At 37.5% G+C, this 13,156-nt stretch overlaps 2 protein-coding genes across 2 annotated transcripts; both read left to right on the plus strand.

Moving 5' to 3' along the window:
• The first annotated feature begins 2,391 nt into the window (after positions 1-2,391).
• On the plus strand, positions 2,392-4,038 carry LOC135943718 (putative ankyrin repeat protein RF_0381). Its single transcript, XM_065490379.1, has one exon. The coding sequence runs from the start codon at positions 2,392-2,394 to the stop codon at positions 4,036-4,038; it is 1,647 nt and encodes a 548-aa protein (XP_065346451.1).
• A 5,516-nt stretch (positions 4,039-9,554) lies between these two features.
• Positions 9,555-11,327, plus strand: LOC135943719 (putative ankyrin repeat protein RF_0381). Its single transcript, XM_065490380.1, has one exon. It carries the CDS (start codon positions 9,555-9,557, stop codon positions 11,325-11,327), a length of 1,773 nt encoding a protein of 590 aa, XP_065346452.1.
• Positions 11,328-13,156: the final 1,829 nt, after the last annotated feature.

Here is a 13,156-nt window from a genome sequence, read left to right on the forward strand (position 1 = left end):
TATATTGAAATTTGGCAACTATCGATATTATATGAACACACCAATGTTTTTATTTACTACATAGTCTATTCTTTTGATACTAATAATAAATCGGATATTTGCTCGAGAAAGACAAGAACAAATTACTTATTTAGGGACCTCTAGAGGCCTCAATTGGTTCGATTTTATTTTATTCGAAATCCGATTGAATATTATTCCCCACAAACATAGCATTTAGTGAGTTTAAACCATCAGCCAGCATTGGCTCATTGCGAACTATTTTTTGGCGTCGTCAAAGGCATCTGCGTTGGAGGGGAAGGTAAAAGCGGTGGCGAACAAGCGAGCAGGAACGCGACTCTGGATGTTGAATGCAGATGAGCGGCGAGAGGAAAATGAAAATTAATTAATGAAATTCCTGCGGCGCAGCGCTTGTGAAAGGGAAATTTATTTTAGGAGCAACTATTTCGTTTTTGACACATGTAGACATTATTTAACACTTTGTCGACCTTACTTATTGGAATTGATCAAGAAAAGACCAAAATCAAAACATTTGCCTTCACAACAAGCAAATTTAAAATTTATTAATTTTAAGCATCAGGGAACCAGTAGTTAAAAGTACTCATTATGGCGATTGCCAACAACAAGCAAATCAAAGAAACAACGCCCAATAGAAAAAAGAGCACGCTGACGCAAAAACATGGCATGGATATTTTTATGGGTTCTTTTCTGTGCAGGTCTTCTTCATCATCTTCCGAGTCATCGCTTCCCTCTTGCTGCAAAAAATAATTTTGAAAAGAGTGAATATAAAAAAAAGATAGACAAACCCACCGAAAGCGTTGAATCTGTGTCTGCATCGTTTCCATGTAATAGCCGTCTTTCATTTCTAATCACTCGCAAGAAACGTTTCTGCTCTCGTCTGAATAAGAAAAAAAGAGAAATCAATACGAATTTCATTCGAGTGAGGAGAGAATATAATCTCACCTATTACGTCGATTCATTCCATGTTCCCTAGTTGACCCGTCATTGATCACGCCACAGAAAATCAGCTCGAAGATTACAACTATGACGGCGATTGGGACGAACAAAATATAGCTGGCGATCCAGAGGGTGTCCAGAAGATCGTCAGAAAACATATTTGAAAAGGATTCGAGTAGTTTGCAGAGAAGATGGAAATCGAACTGCTCAGAGGCTCAAATGGAATTGAACTGCCTCACACAACTGATTGAGACGCTAAGATTATGTATATTAAACGCTGAGTGGGGACCAGTATTATTGTTAGACAAATAAAAACAATTGCACGGCCCCCAGTAATGCGCCAATGATAAATGGGGAACTGAAAAAAACCTTTCGTTCAATGGGAATTAAAAATTGATAGGAGGAGATTTCAATTATTTTTTATTGAATAAAAAATCTTTTATAGAGCTCTGTGTATTTAGTTGATTCCATTGGTTTTTCGTAGTCATTTATTGATTTTACCTTCGATTTTATACATATTTACAAGCTGCTGGAAATGTTTTAAATTTTTAATTGTGAATTATTTAATTCGCTAGCTACACTTTAAATATATCCGGCGCGTACTTTTATATCACTCCAATCACAAAGATATGCTACGCAAATATGCAACTATATATAAATCAAATAAGTATATGCTCTTTAAAATATAATAAAAATTATCTACATAACAGTTATTAATTTTATAAGATATTCATAAAAATTCAATAAGGTTTGCATAATATTTTAAAATTAAAAGAAATACGAAACAATCATTATAGTAAATAATGAATACCTAAAAAAATGTTATTATTTTTAATAAATATATATGTAATTTTTAAATTTGTTATGAATAAATTTAATTTAAATTAAAAAACCGAGCCGATAAACTGCCGCCTATTATGTATTTTTTGTCTTCCTTTTTGTGATCTCCATTATTTGCTACGCGCCAAACGGTAAAAAATCAGCCAACTGCCAAAAACGCCAGACACAACATAAAAACTAAAAATGAAACCGTCTGCTAGCCAAAGAGCCCACCGCTTCAAGCATTCGTGTTTTGCGACCAAGAGAAAGAATTTATTTTAATTAACTGGGATTGTCTGGTTTGTTTAAAAGAAGATAACATTTTTGTTCTCCTGACGATCACTGACTTTGATCGAGTTTAAGCTCAAAGTTGATGTTTTTGTTTGCCAAACATTGGAATCGTCACTGCATTTACACAAAACTACTGCTTATTCTTTTATTGTCATTCAACCGAGAGGGACCATAGAGTTAACGCTTTCCTAGCAATTGGTAGCATTTAAGTTGGAAGGAAGCAAAATGTCCAGACTCTTTGTAAGTAAAATATATCTTTCAATCGATAAAAGGTCACAGGATAAATTGATACATTTTTTTCAGCAGAGAATGAATTCATTCATCGCCATGAAAGATAACGAACGCTTCAACGAGAAGACAGAGTTGGGCGCCACTCCGTTGATGCTCGCGGCCAAAAACAAAGACCTGAAAAGCTGCGTGGCGCTCGTGGAAAAAGGCCAAGACCCCGAAGCGACCACAGATTTGGGCCTATCGCTTTTTCACTTCGCGGCCGTGAATAAGAGACACGGACTGGAAATTGTTTCGCACTTCCTTCGCCAAGGACTCGATTTATCAGAAGCAAAGGACGTAGATGGTGAGGAGCCAGTCCTTTACGCCATCAGGGCAGGAGACTTTAGCCTCGCCAGGAATATTTTGAAGCTTCAGAATGGGGAAACAAACCTGTTGCTCTTCTTTGTTGCCCAAAACAATTTAAAAATCGTCAAAATTATTCACGCAGACGACCCTGAATTGATCAAAAAGCAAGACGCAAAAGGCAATAGTGCCCTCCACCTTGCGGCCCAGTTTGCGGACCTGAAAATGTGTGAGTGTATCGTCAAACAAGGCGTCGACGTAAGATCTGTGAACGCACTCAAAATGACTGCACTGCACTGCGCTGTGCTGAACGTTAATTATGGGAGAGAAATTGTCAGGTACTTTGTCGTCCGCTTGAAATTGTCCGTTTACGCCAAAAACAGTTTGAGCGAGACGCCCCTGCACCTTGCCCTTTCGACTGGAAACTTTGAATTGGCGCAGCAGTTGTTGGAATTTGGAGTCAAAGTAAAGAGGTGCGGCAAGAACCTTTTGCACTACTGCGTCAAAAGAAATAAGCTAAAAAGCGCAAGGTTCGTGCAAAGTAGGAACAAATCTCTGATAAACCATCGTGACTCCAATGGCGAAAACGCTCTTCACATCGCAGCTGAGTCCGCGGACCTGGCAATGTGCCACTGGCTAATTGAAGAGGGCGTCGACGCCAAGACTTTGGTCCGAGTGAGGAAATCCTCGGCTCTCCATTACGTCGGCTGCAACATATTCTACGGAAAACAACTCGTCGCTTTCTTCGTAAGCTTGGGGTTGGATTTGAACAAAATGGACAAGTTTCTCTACACCCCTCTTCACGTCGCTCTGATTAACCAAAATATTGAGGTCGCTGAGGAGATGGTAAAATTCGGTGCCGACTTTAGAGTAAAATCTGGCCACTTCAATCTGCTGCACTATTCTGTAATTGGCAATGAATTAAAAAGCGTCCAATTTTTGCATTCCAAGGACCCAGAACTGGTGAAGGAGCTGACACTATTGAGGGAAAACGCTCTTCACTTGGCCGCGAAGCATGCGGACAGAGAAATGTGCAAATTTCTGTGCGAAGAGGCGGGCGTCAATCCTTTCAGCTCGAATGAGATGAACAACAATGTGTTGCACCTCGCCGCGGCCAACGAAAAACACGGGGCGGAACTCGTAGAGTACTTTGCCACCGAGAAAGGGGTGGACGTGCACCAGAGAAATGTATCTCTCGAGACCCCCCTACATCATGCTCTTGACCGAGAAAATCTGGCCGTCGCTGAGGCGTTGCTCCGGGCAGGCGCCAGCATTAATGTCTTATTGGCTCATGACAGCCTCCTGCACTTTTGCGTTAGTAGAAACAAATTGCAAAGCGTTAGATTTGTCCTCGAGAAGAATAAAGACATGATCAACGCAATTGCGGCAATTACGGAATGACCGCTTTGCACGTTGCGGCAAAGTTGGGTCACCTCGATTTATGCGAGTTTTTGGTCGAGCAGGGAATTGACTTGAACGCAGAAGATGCGTTTAACAACAAGGCGCTAACCTACGTTCCGTTTTATTAATTGTTATAAACTTAGGAAATACTTTTCTCTACTTCTGGTGTATGTGGAAATATTAAACAGACAAACCATTGTAATTGAGGGAAAATAAATAAATAAATTTAAAAATACAATTTCTTTTATTTTAAATTTAAACAAACAATAACACCAAGTAACAGGAAAACAGCTCTTTAAAATAAAAAATACGTGGCCAACTGGTTTTGATTATATTTAAATCCAAAACCACAATTCCTCGAATCAATTTTACTCTCACTACATCTGCCTCTGAAATTTCATTCATTTTTCATCATCTCGCTGCTCAGTTTCTGCTCCATTCAACATCCAAAGTCACATGACCGATTTTACCTTCCCCTCCAACGCTAAGGAGAGTAAAAAACCTTAACAAACAAAGCTCGCAAGGTTCCAGCGCTGGCTTACTGAACTTAACACGTTTGGGTAAAATATTCATTTTGGGAATTTCAGTCAAATTTTCGGGTAGAATAAATTGAGGCCTCCCAGCCCTTAGCTAACTAATGTTCATATCTTTCACGAGAAAATATTCGATTTATTTTTAGTAACCCTTTAAGATATGTCCTAAAATATATAAAAATGCAACACAATCGTTCAAAGAATATTCATGGATGCCAATTGCTTTATAAATAAATCTACTTTTGTTTGTGTATCAATTTTAAAATAAAAAAGCGGTTTATAATCTCAAGGCTTGTTTGCCATTTTATGCGAGTTTATGTATGCCATTAATTGGGGAAACTCTTGGTTTTGAAATTAAATCGGATTTCAAGTAAGGAGACAGCCATTACCATTTGAAAAGCACGGTAACTTTCCGGCTAATTTGCTTCTTAGGTCAATTTAGGCTTTAAATTCAAAGCGTCTATGCTAGCCACCGAGCCCACCGCATTCGTATTTTTTGCGACAAAGAGAAAGACAATTTTATGTAAAAAATTTGGGATTGTGCATATATGTTTTATTCGAGTTTTTTAGATAGCTAATGGTAACGCAGCCCTAAGTTATGATATTCCTGTTGATCTGTTCCGGAAAACAGAGAACAGAGATCGTTTAAACGAGAGTCAATCAAACAGCGCTGCTTTTGTGATCAAACGTCGCTTCTGGCGATATTGGTTGCTGCGTATATTAAAGGAGAGAGCAAGGGGCGGACGGCATGCAGCTGCTGGCGGAGAAAGCTGAGGGCCCTGAATGATCTGCGCTTAATAATAATAAAGAATGAAAATGAATCGCAATAGATGAATGAATGAAACATTTGTTGCGGCGACGTGGAAAATAAGTCAATTATATTGCGGCAGATATTTGTTAATTTTTTTTTAAATAAAAATTTATGATTGAAAATTAACTATGTTATTTTGTTTTTAATAACATAAAAATTAACATCAATAGGGTTTTTTTAAAATCTACGTGATGCCTCATTCCTTCCAACTGGATATTAAAAAAATTATTTTCCTTCACGAATTCAGAATTCAGAAAAATAGTTGTCTCCCATTCCCCATTGTTAAATTATCTCAGTTGTTTAATTGGCAAGTAAGAGCTGAAACATGTAAAAAAAAACAATAAAAATTTCAATCTTCAACTAACGAGAACAATTCCGGTATTTCATCATTCCTATGAGTACAAACTCATGAAAGTTTTCACATTTTTATCACCAATATATAAATTCTCTATAGGCGTAGATAAGAAAAAATATACATTTTGTTTAAACTTGTAACTATGTAAATGATCGACTAAAGTTTAAATTTAAGAATTTTGGGAAAAAAATAACGAAATTATTTATCTTTGGTAAATAAATACATAAACTGCTTTAGTTAAAACAACACAAATTTTTAAATATTTTTTCAGCAGTGTATTCCCCCGCTTGTACGTTATGAAGAGATCGCAAACTTTCCATTTCCACGAGGCCGGCCGCACAAGAAACTCTGCAGAACTCATTCTTCCAACACAGGAGAAACGCTTGTCACAGTTCTCTAAAGATATGGAGCCTTTGAAAATATTCAGCCGTTGTGAGTGGTGGCATCAGACGCGAACTGCATTTACGACATTCAACATGGAACCGTTAGTTATTTAAGGTGAGTTTTTCCTCATTAACACTACCTAATGAATCAGTGTTAAAATTTTATGATTAATTTTAAATCAAATAATCGTCTTATAAAAATTTAATAGCATCTAAAAAATTAACATTTGAGTTTTAAGTTGATTTATTTAAAAATTATTATAAATTTGAAAAAAATTAATGATGTTAAAAATTACATGGCATTAGTTTGTTATTACCATTATTATTTTTTTCAGAAGACAGCAGACTCGTACTATGTTGGAGATAACCTTTGTTCCATGTGCATGCGCGTTTTGCTTTTAAAAGTAGATACTCGGTTGGAAGTCGATTTAAATCTTCTACTAGAAAAGAACAAACAATTCGAACTTCAAAAATCATGTAAAGTTGTAGATTTGCACCATATGATGGCAATTATTTTATTTCTTGTTCTATAGGTTTTATGACAGATGTGACTCCCCATTCATGGACTTGGCCGACATAGACCGATTCATGCAGAAGACGATGAGCGAAAAAGCAGGCGCCACGGAAAAGAGCTCGTCCGGTTCTTCGCACTCCTAAACGTCGACGTGAACGGAGAAATGGAAAAAGGAGAGACGCCCCTGCACGGCGCCCTCTTCGCGGAAAACGTGGACGTCGCCAAAACTCTGCTTCTCGTCTTGGTGCAAAATTAAATAAAAGCAAAAATAACATTTTGATCTTCTGCGTCATGGCCAACAAATAGAAAGCGCCCAGTTTGTGCACATGAGGAACAAGAATCTGATTAAGTTCTCAAGTTTTGCTTGCTTCTCCGTCACCAGCATCGTGGAAAGTGAAATTCGCCTGGCTTTTGGATTGGAATCTGTATCGGAAAAAATATGATTTGTAACACTTTAAAATTTATGTTCAATAAAAAACTTACAAACACACCACGTCAAATATAAATATCATAGCTTTTTATTTTTGAAATGGAAATGGAAGTAGATTTTATTTATATTGAAATTTGGCAACTATCAATATTATACGAACACACCAATGTTTTTATTTACTACATAGTCTATTCTTTTGATACTAATAATAAATCGAATATATTTGCTCGTGAAAAACAAGAACAAATTACTTATTTGGGACCTCTAGAGGCCTCAATTGGCTCGAATTTATTTTATTCTCAATCCGATTGAATATTATTCACCATAAACATAGCGTTTAGTGAGTTTAAACCATCAGCCAGCGCTGGCTCATTGCGAACTATTTTTTTGGCGTCGTCAAAGGCATCTGCGTTGGAGGGGAAGGTAAAAGCGGCAGCTGGCAAACGAGCAGGCACGCGACTCTGGATGTTGAATGGAGATAAACGGCGAGAGGAAAATGAAAATTAAATAATGGAATTCCTGCGGTGCAGCGCTTGTGATAGGGAAATTTATTTTAGGAGCAACTATTTCGTTTTTGACACATGTAGACATTATTTAACACTTTGTCGACCTTACTTATTGGAATTGATCAAGAAAAGACCAAAATCAAAACATTTGCCTTCACAACAAGCAAATTTAAAATTTATTAATTTAAGCATCAGGGAACCAGTAGTTAAAAGTACTCATTATGGCGATTGCCAACAACAAGCAAATCAAAGAAACAACGCCCAATAGAAAAAAGAGCACGCTGACGCAGAAACATGGCATGGATATTTTTATGGGTTCTTTTCTGTGCAGGTCTTCTTCATCATCTTCCGAGTCATCGCTTTCCTCTTGCTGCAAAAAATAATTTTGAGAAGAGTGAATATAAAAAATTAGACAAACCCACCGAAAGTGTTGAATCTGTGTCTGAATCGTTTCCATGTAATAGCCGTCTTTCATTTCTAATCACTCGCAAGAAACGTTTCTGCTCTCGTCTGAATAAGAAAAGAGAAATCAATTTGAATTTCATTCGAGTGAGGAGAGAATATAATCTCACTTATTACGTCGATTCATTCCATGTTCCCTAGTTGACCCGTCATTGATCACGCCACGGAAAATCAGCTCGAAGATTACAACTATGAGGGCGATTGGGACGAACAATATATAACTGGCGATCCAGAGGTTATTTAGAAGATCGGCCGAAAACATCTTTGAATAATAATCGAGTAGTTTGCAGAGAATACGGAAATCGAACTGCTCAGAGGCACAAATGGAATCGAACTGCCTCACTAAACTGATTGAGAAGCTAAGATTATGTATAATAAACGCTAAGTGGGGACCAGTATTATTGTTAGACAAATAAAAACAATTGCACGGCCCCCAGTAATGCGCCAATGATCGATGGGGAACTGAAAAAATCCTTTCGTTCATTGGGAATTAAAAGTTGATAGGAGGAGATTTCATTTATTTTTTATTGAATAAAAATCTTTTATAGAGCTCTGTGTATTTATTTGATTCCATTGGTTTTTCTTAGTCATTTATTGATTTTACCTTCGATTTTATACATATTTACAAGCTGCTGTGATTTAAAATTTTTATTATGAATTATTTAATTCGCTAGCTACACTATAAATATATCCGGCGCGCACTTTCATATTATATTAATCAAACCACAGTGATGTGCTTTGCAAATATGCAACTATACATAAATAAAATTAAGTATAAATACTATTTTAAAATATAATAAAAATTATCTCCATAATAGTTATTAAATTTTTAAAAATTCAATAGGGTTTGCATAATAATTTAAAATTAAAAGAAATACGAAACAATTATTATAGTTAATAAATATCTAAATAATGTTATTATTTTTAATAATTATATTCACAATTTTTAATTTTGTCAGAAATAAAAATTTATTTAAATTAAAAATTCAAGCCAATGAACTGCCGCCTTTTATGTGTCTTCCTTTTTGTGATCTCCATATATGCTACGCGCCTAATGGTAAAAAATCAGCAAACTGCCAAACACGCCAGACACAACATGAACTAAAAATGAAACCGTCTGCTAGCCAAAGAGCCCACCGCTTCAAGCATTCGTGTTTTGCGACCAAGAGAAAGAATTTATTTAAATTAACTGGGATTGTCTAGTTTGTTTAAAAGAAGATAACATTTTTGTTCTCCTGACGATCACTGACTTTGATCGCGTTTAAGCTCAAAGTTGATGTTTTTGTTTGCCAAACATTCGTTTCTTCACTGCATTTACACAAAAACGACTGCTTATTCTTTTATAGTCATTCAACCGAGAGGGACCATAGAGTTAACGCTTTCCTAGCCATTGGTAGCATTTAAGTTGGAAGGAAGCAAAATGTCCAGACTCTTTGTAAGTAAAATATATCTTTCAATCGATAAAAGGTCACAGAATAAATTGATACATTTTTTTCAGCAGAGAATGAATTCATTCATCGCCATGAAAGATAACGAACGCTTCAACGAGAAGACAGAGTTGGGCGCCACTCCGTTGATGCTCGCGGCCAAAAACAAAGACCTGAAAAGCTGCGTGGCGCTCGTGGAAAAAGGCCAAGACCCGGAAGCGACCACAGATTTGGGCGTATCGCTTCTTCACTTCGCGGCCGTGAATAAGAGGCATGGACTGGAAATTATTTCGCACTTCCTGGGCCATGGACTCGATTTATCAGAAGCAAAGGACGTTGACGGCGAGGAGCCAGTCCTTTACGCCATCAGGACAGGAGACTTTAGCCTCGCCAGGAATATTTTGAAGCTTCATAATGGGGAAACAAACCTGTTGCTCTTCTTTGTTGCCCAAAACAATTTAAAAATCGTCAAAATTATTCACGCAGACGACCCTGAATTGATCAAACATCAAGATGCAAAAGGTAATAGTGCCCTCCACCTTGCGGCCGAGTTTGCGGACCTGAAAATGTGTGAGTGGATCGTCAAACAAGGCGTCGACGTAAGATCTGTGAACGCACTCAAAATGACTGCACTGCACTGCGCTATGCTGAACGTTAATTATGGGAGAGAAATTGTCAGGTACTTGGTCGTCCGTTTCAAATTGGCCATTTACGCCAAAAACAGTTTGAGCGAGACGCCCCTGCACCTGGCCCTTTCGACTGGAAACCTTGAATTGGCGCAGCAGTTACTGAACTTTGGAGTCAAAGTAAAGAGGTGCGGCAAGAACCTTTTGCACTACTGCGTCAAAAGAAATAAGCTAAAAGGCGCAAGGTTTGTGCAAAGTAGGAACAAATCTCTGATAAAACATCGCGACTCCAATGGCGAAAACGCTCTTCACATCGCAGCTGAGTCCGCGGACATGGCAATGTGCCACTGGCTAATTGAGCAGGGCGTCGACGCCAAGACTTTGGTCCGAGTGAGGAAATCCTCGGCTCTCCATTACGTCGGCTGCAACATATTCTACGGAAAACAACTCGTCGCTTTCTTCGTCGGCTTGGGGTTGGATTTGAACAAAATGGACAAGTTTCTCTACACCCCTCTTCACGTCGCTCTGATTAACCAAAATATTGAGGTCGCTGAGGAGATGGTCAAATTCGGTGCCGACTTTAGAGTAAAATCTGGCCACTTCAATCTGCTGCACTATTCTGTAATTGGCAATGAATTAAAAAGCGTCCAATTTTTGCATTCCAAGGACCCAGAACTGGTGAAGGAGCTGACACTATTGAGGGAAAACGCTCTTCACCTGGCCGCGAAGCACGCGGACAGAGAAATGTGCAAATTTCTGTGCGAAGAGGCGGGCGTCAATCCTTTCAGCTCGAATGAGATGAACAACAATGTGTTGCACCTCGCCGCGGCCAACGAAAAACACGGGGCGGAACTCGTAGAGTACTTTGCCACCGAGAAAGGGGTGGACGTGCATCAAAGAAATGTATCTCTCGAGACCCCTCTGCACCATGCTCTTGACCGAGAAAATCTGGGCGTCGCTGAGGCGTTGCTCCGGGCAGGCGCCAGCATTAATGCCTTATTGGCTCATGACAGCCTCCTGCACTTTTGCGTTAGTAGAAACAAATTGCAAAGCGTTAGGTTTGTCCTCGAGAAGAATAAAGACATGATCAACGCAATTGGCAATTACGGAATGACCGCTTTGCACGTTGCGGCAAAGTTGGGTCACCTCGATTTATGCGAGTTTTTGGTGGAGCAGGGAATTGACTTGAACGCAGAAGATGCGTTTAACAACATGGCGCTAACCTACGTCCCGTTTTATTAATAAGAAACTTAGGAACTACTTTTCTCTACTTCTGGTGTATGTGGAAATATGAAACAGACAAACCATTGTAATCGAGGGAAAATAAATAAATAAATTTAAAAATACAATTTATTTTATTTTAAATTTAAACAAACAATAACACCAAGTAACAGGAAAACAGCTCTTTAAAATAAAAAATACGTTGCCAACTGGTTTTGATTATATTTAAATCCAAAACCACAATTCCTCGAATCAATTTTACTCTCACTATATCTGCCCCTGAAATTTCATTCGTTTTTCATCATCTCGCTGCTCAGTTTCTGCTCCATTCAACATCCAAAGTCACATGACCGATTTTACCTTCCCCTCCAACGCTAAGGAGAGTAAAAAACCTTAACAAACAAAGCTCGCAAGGTTCCAGCGCTGGCTTACTGAACTTAACACGTTTGGGTAAAATATTCATTTTGGGAATTTCAGTCAAATTTTCGGGTAGAATAAATTGAGGCCTCCCAGCCCTTAGCTAACTAATGTTCATATCTTTTACGAGAAAATATTCGATTTATTTTTAGTAACCCTTTAAGATATGTCCTAAAATATATAAAAATGCAACACAATCGTTCAAAGAATATTCATGGATGCCAATTGCTATATAAATAAATCTACTTTTGTTTGTGTATCAATTTTAAAATAAAAAAGCGGTTTATAATCTCAAGGCTTGTTTGCCATTTTATGCGAGTTTATGTATGCCATTAATTGGGGAAACTCTTGGTTTTGAAATTAAATCGGATTTCAAGTAAGGAGACAGCCATTACCATTTGAAAAGCACGGTAACTTTCCGGCTAATTTGCTTCTTAGGTCAATTTAGCGGCTTTAAATTCAAAGCGTCTATGCTAGCCACCGAGCCCACCGCATTCGTATTTTTTGCGACAAGGAGAAAGACAATTTTATGTAAAATATTTGGGATGTGCATATATGTTTTATTCGAGTTTTTTAGATAGCTAATGGTAACGCAGCCCTAAGTTATGATATTCCTGTTGATCTGTTCCGGAAAACAGAGAACAGAGATCGTTTAAACGAGAGTCAATTAAACAGCGCTGCTTTTGTGATCAAACGTCGCTTCTGGCGATATTGGTTGCTGCGTATATTAAAGGAGAGAGCAAGGGGCGGACGGCATGCAGCTGCTGGCGGAGAGAGCTGAGGGCTTTGAATGATCTGCGCTTAATAATAATAAAGAATGAAAATGAATCGCAACAGATGAATGAATGAAACATTTGTTGCGGCGACGTGGAAAATAGGTCAATTGATATTGCGGCTGATATTTGTTATTTTTTTTTAAAAACAAAAATTTATGATTGAAAATTAACTATTTTATTTTGTTTTTAATAACATAAAAATTAACTTCAATAGGGTTTTTTTTAAATCTACGTGATGCCTCATTCCTTCCAACAGGATATTAAAAAAATTCTTTTCCTTCACGAATTCAGAATTCAGAAAAATAGTTGTGTCTCCCATTCCCCATTGTTAAATTGTCTCAGTTGTTTAATTGGCAAGTAAGAGCTGAAACATGTAAAAAAAAACAATAAAAATTTCAATCTTCAACTAACGAGAACAATTCCGGTATTTCATCATCCCTTCGAGTACAAACTAATGAAAGTTTTCACATTTTTTTATCACCAATATATAAATATTTCTCTATAGGCGTAGATAAGAAAAAATATACATTTTGTTTAAACTTGTAACTATGTAAATGATCGACTAAAGTTTAAATTTAAGAATTTTGGAAAAAAATAACGAAATTATTTATCTTTGGTAAATAAGTACATAAACTGCTTTAGTTGAAACAACACAAA

Source organism: Cloeon dipterum, chromosome 4, assembly GCF_949628265.1.
Source record: "Cloeon dipterum chromosome 4, ieCloDipt1.1, whole genome shotgun sequence".
Taxonomy (NCBI): Eukaryota; Metazoa; Arthropoda; class Insecta; order Ephemeroptera; family Baetidae; genus Cloeon; species Cloeon dipterum.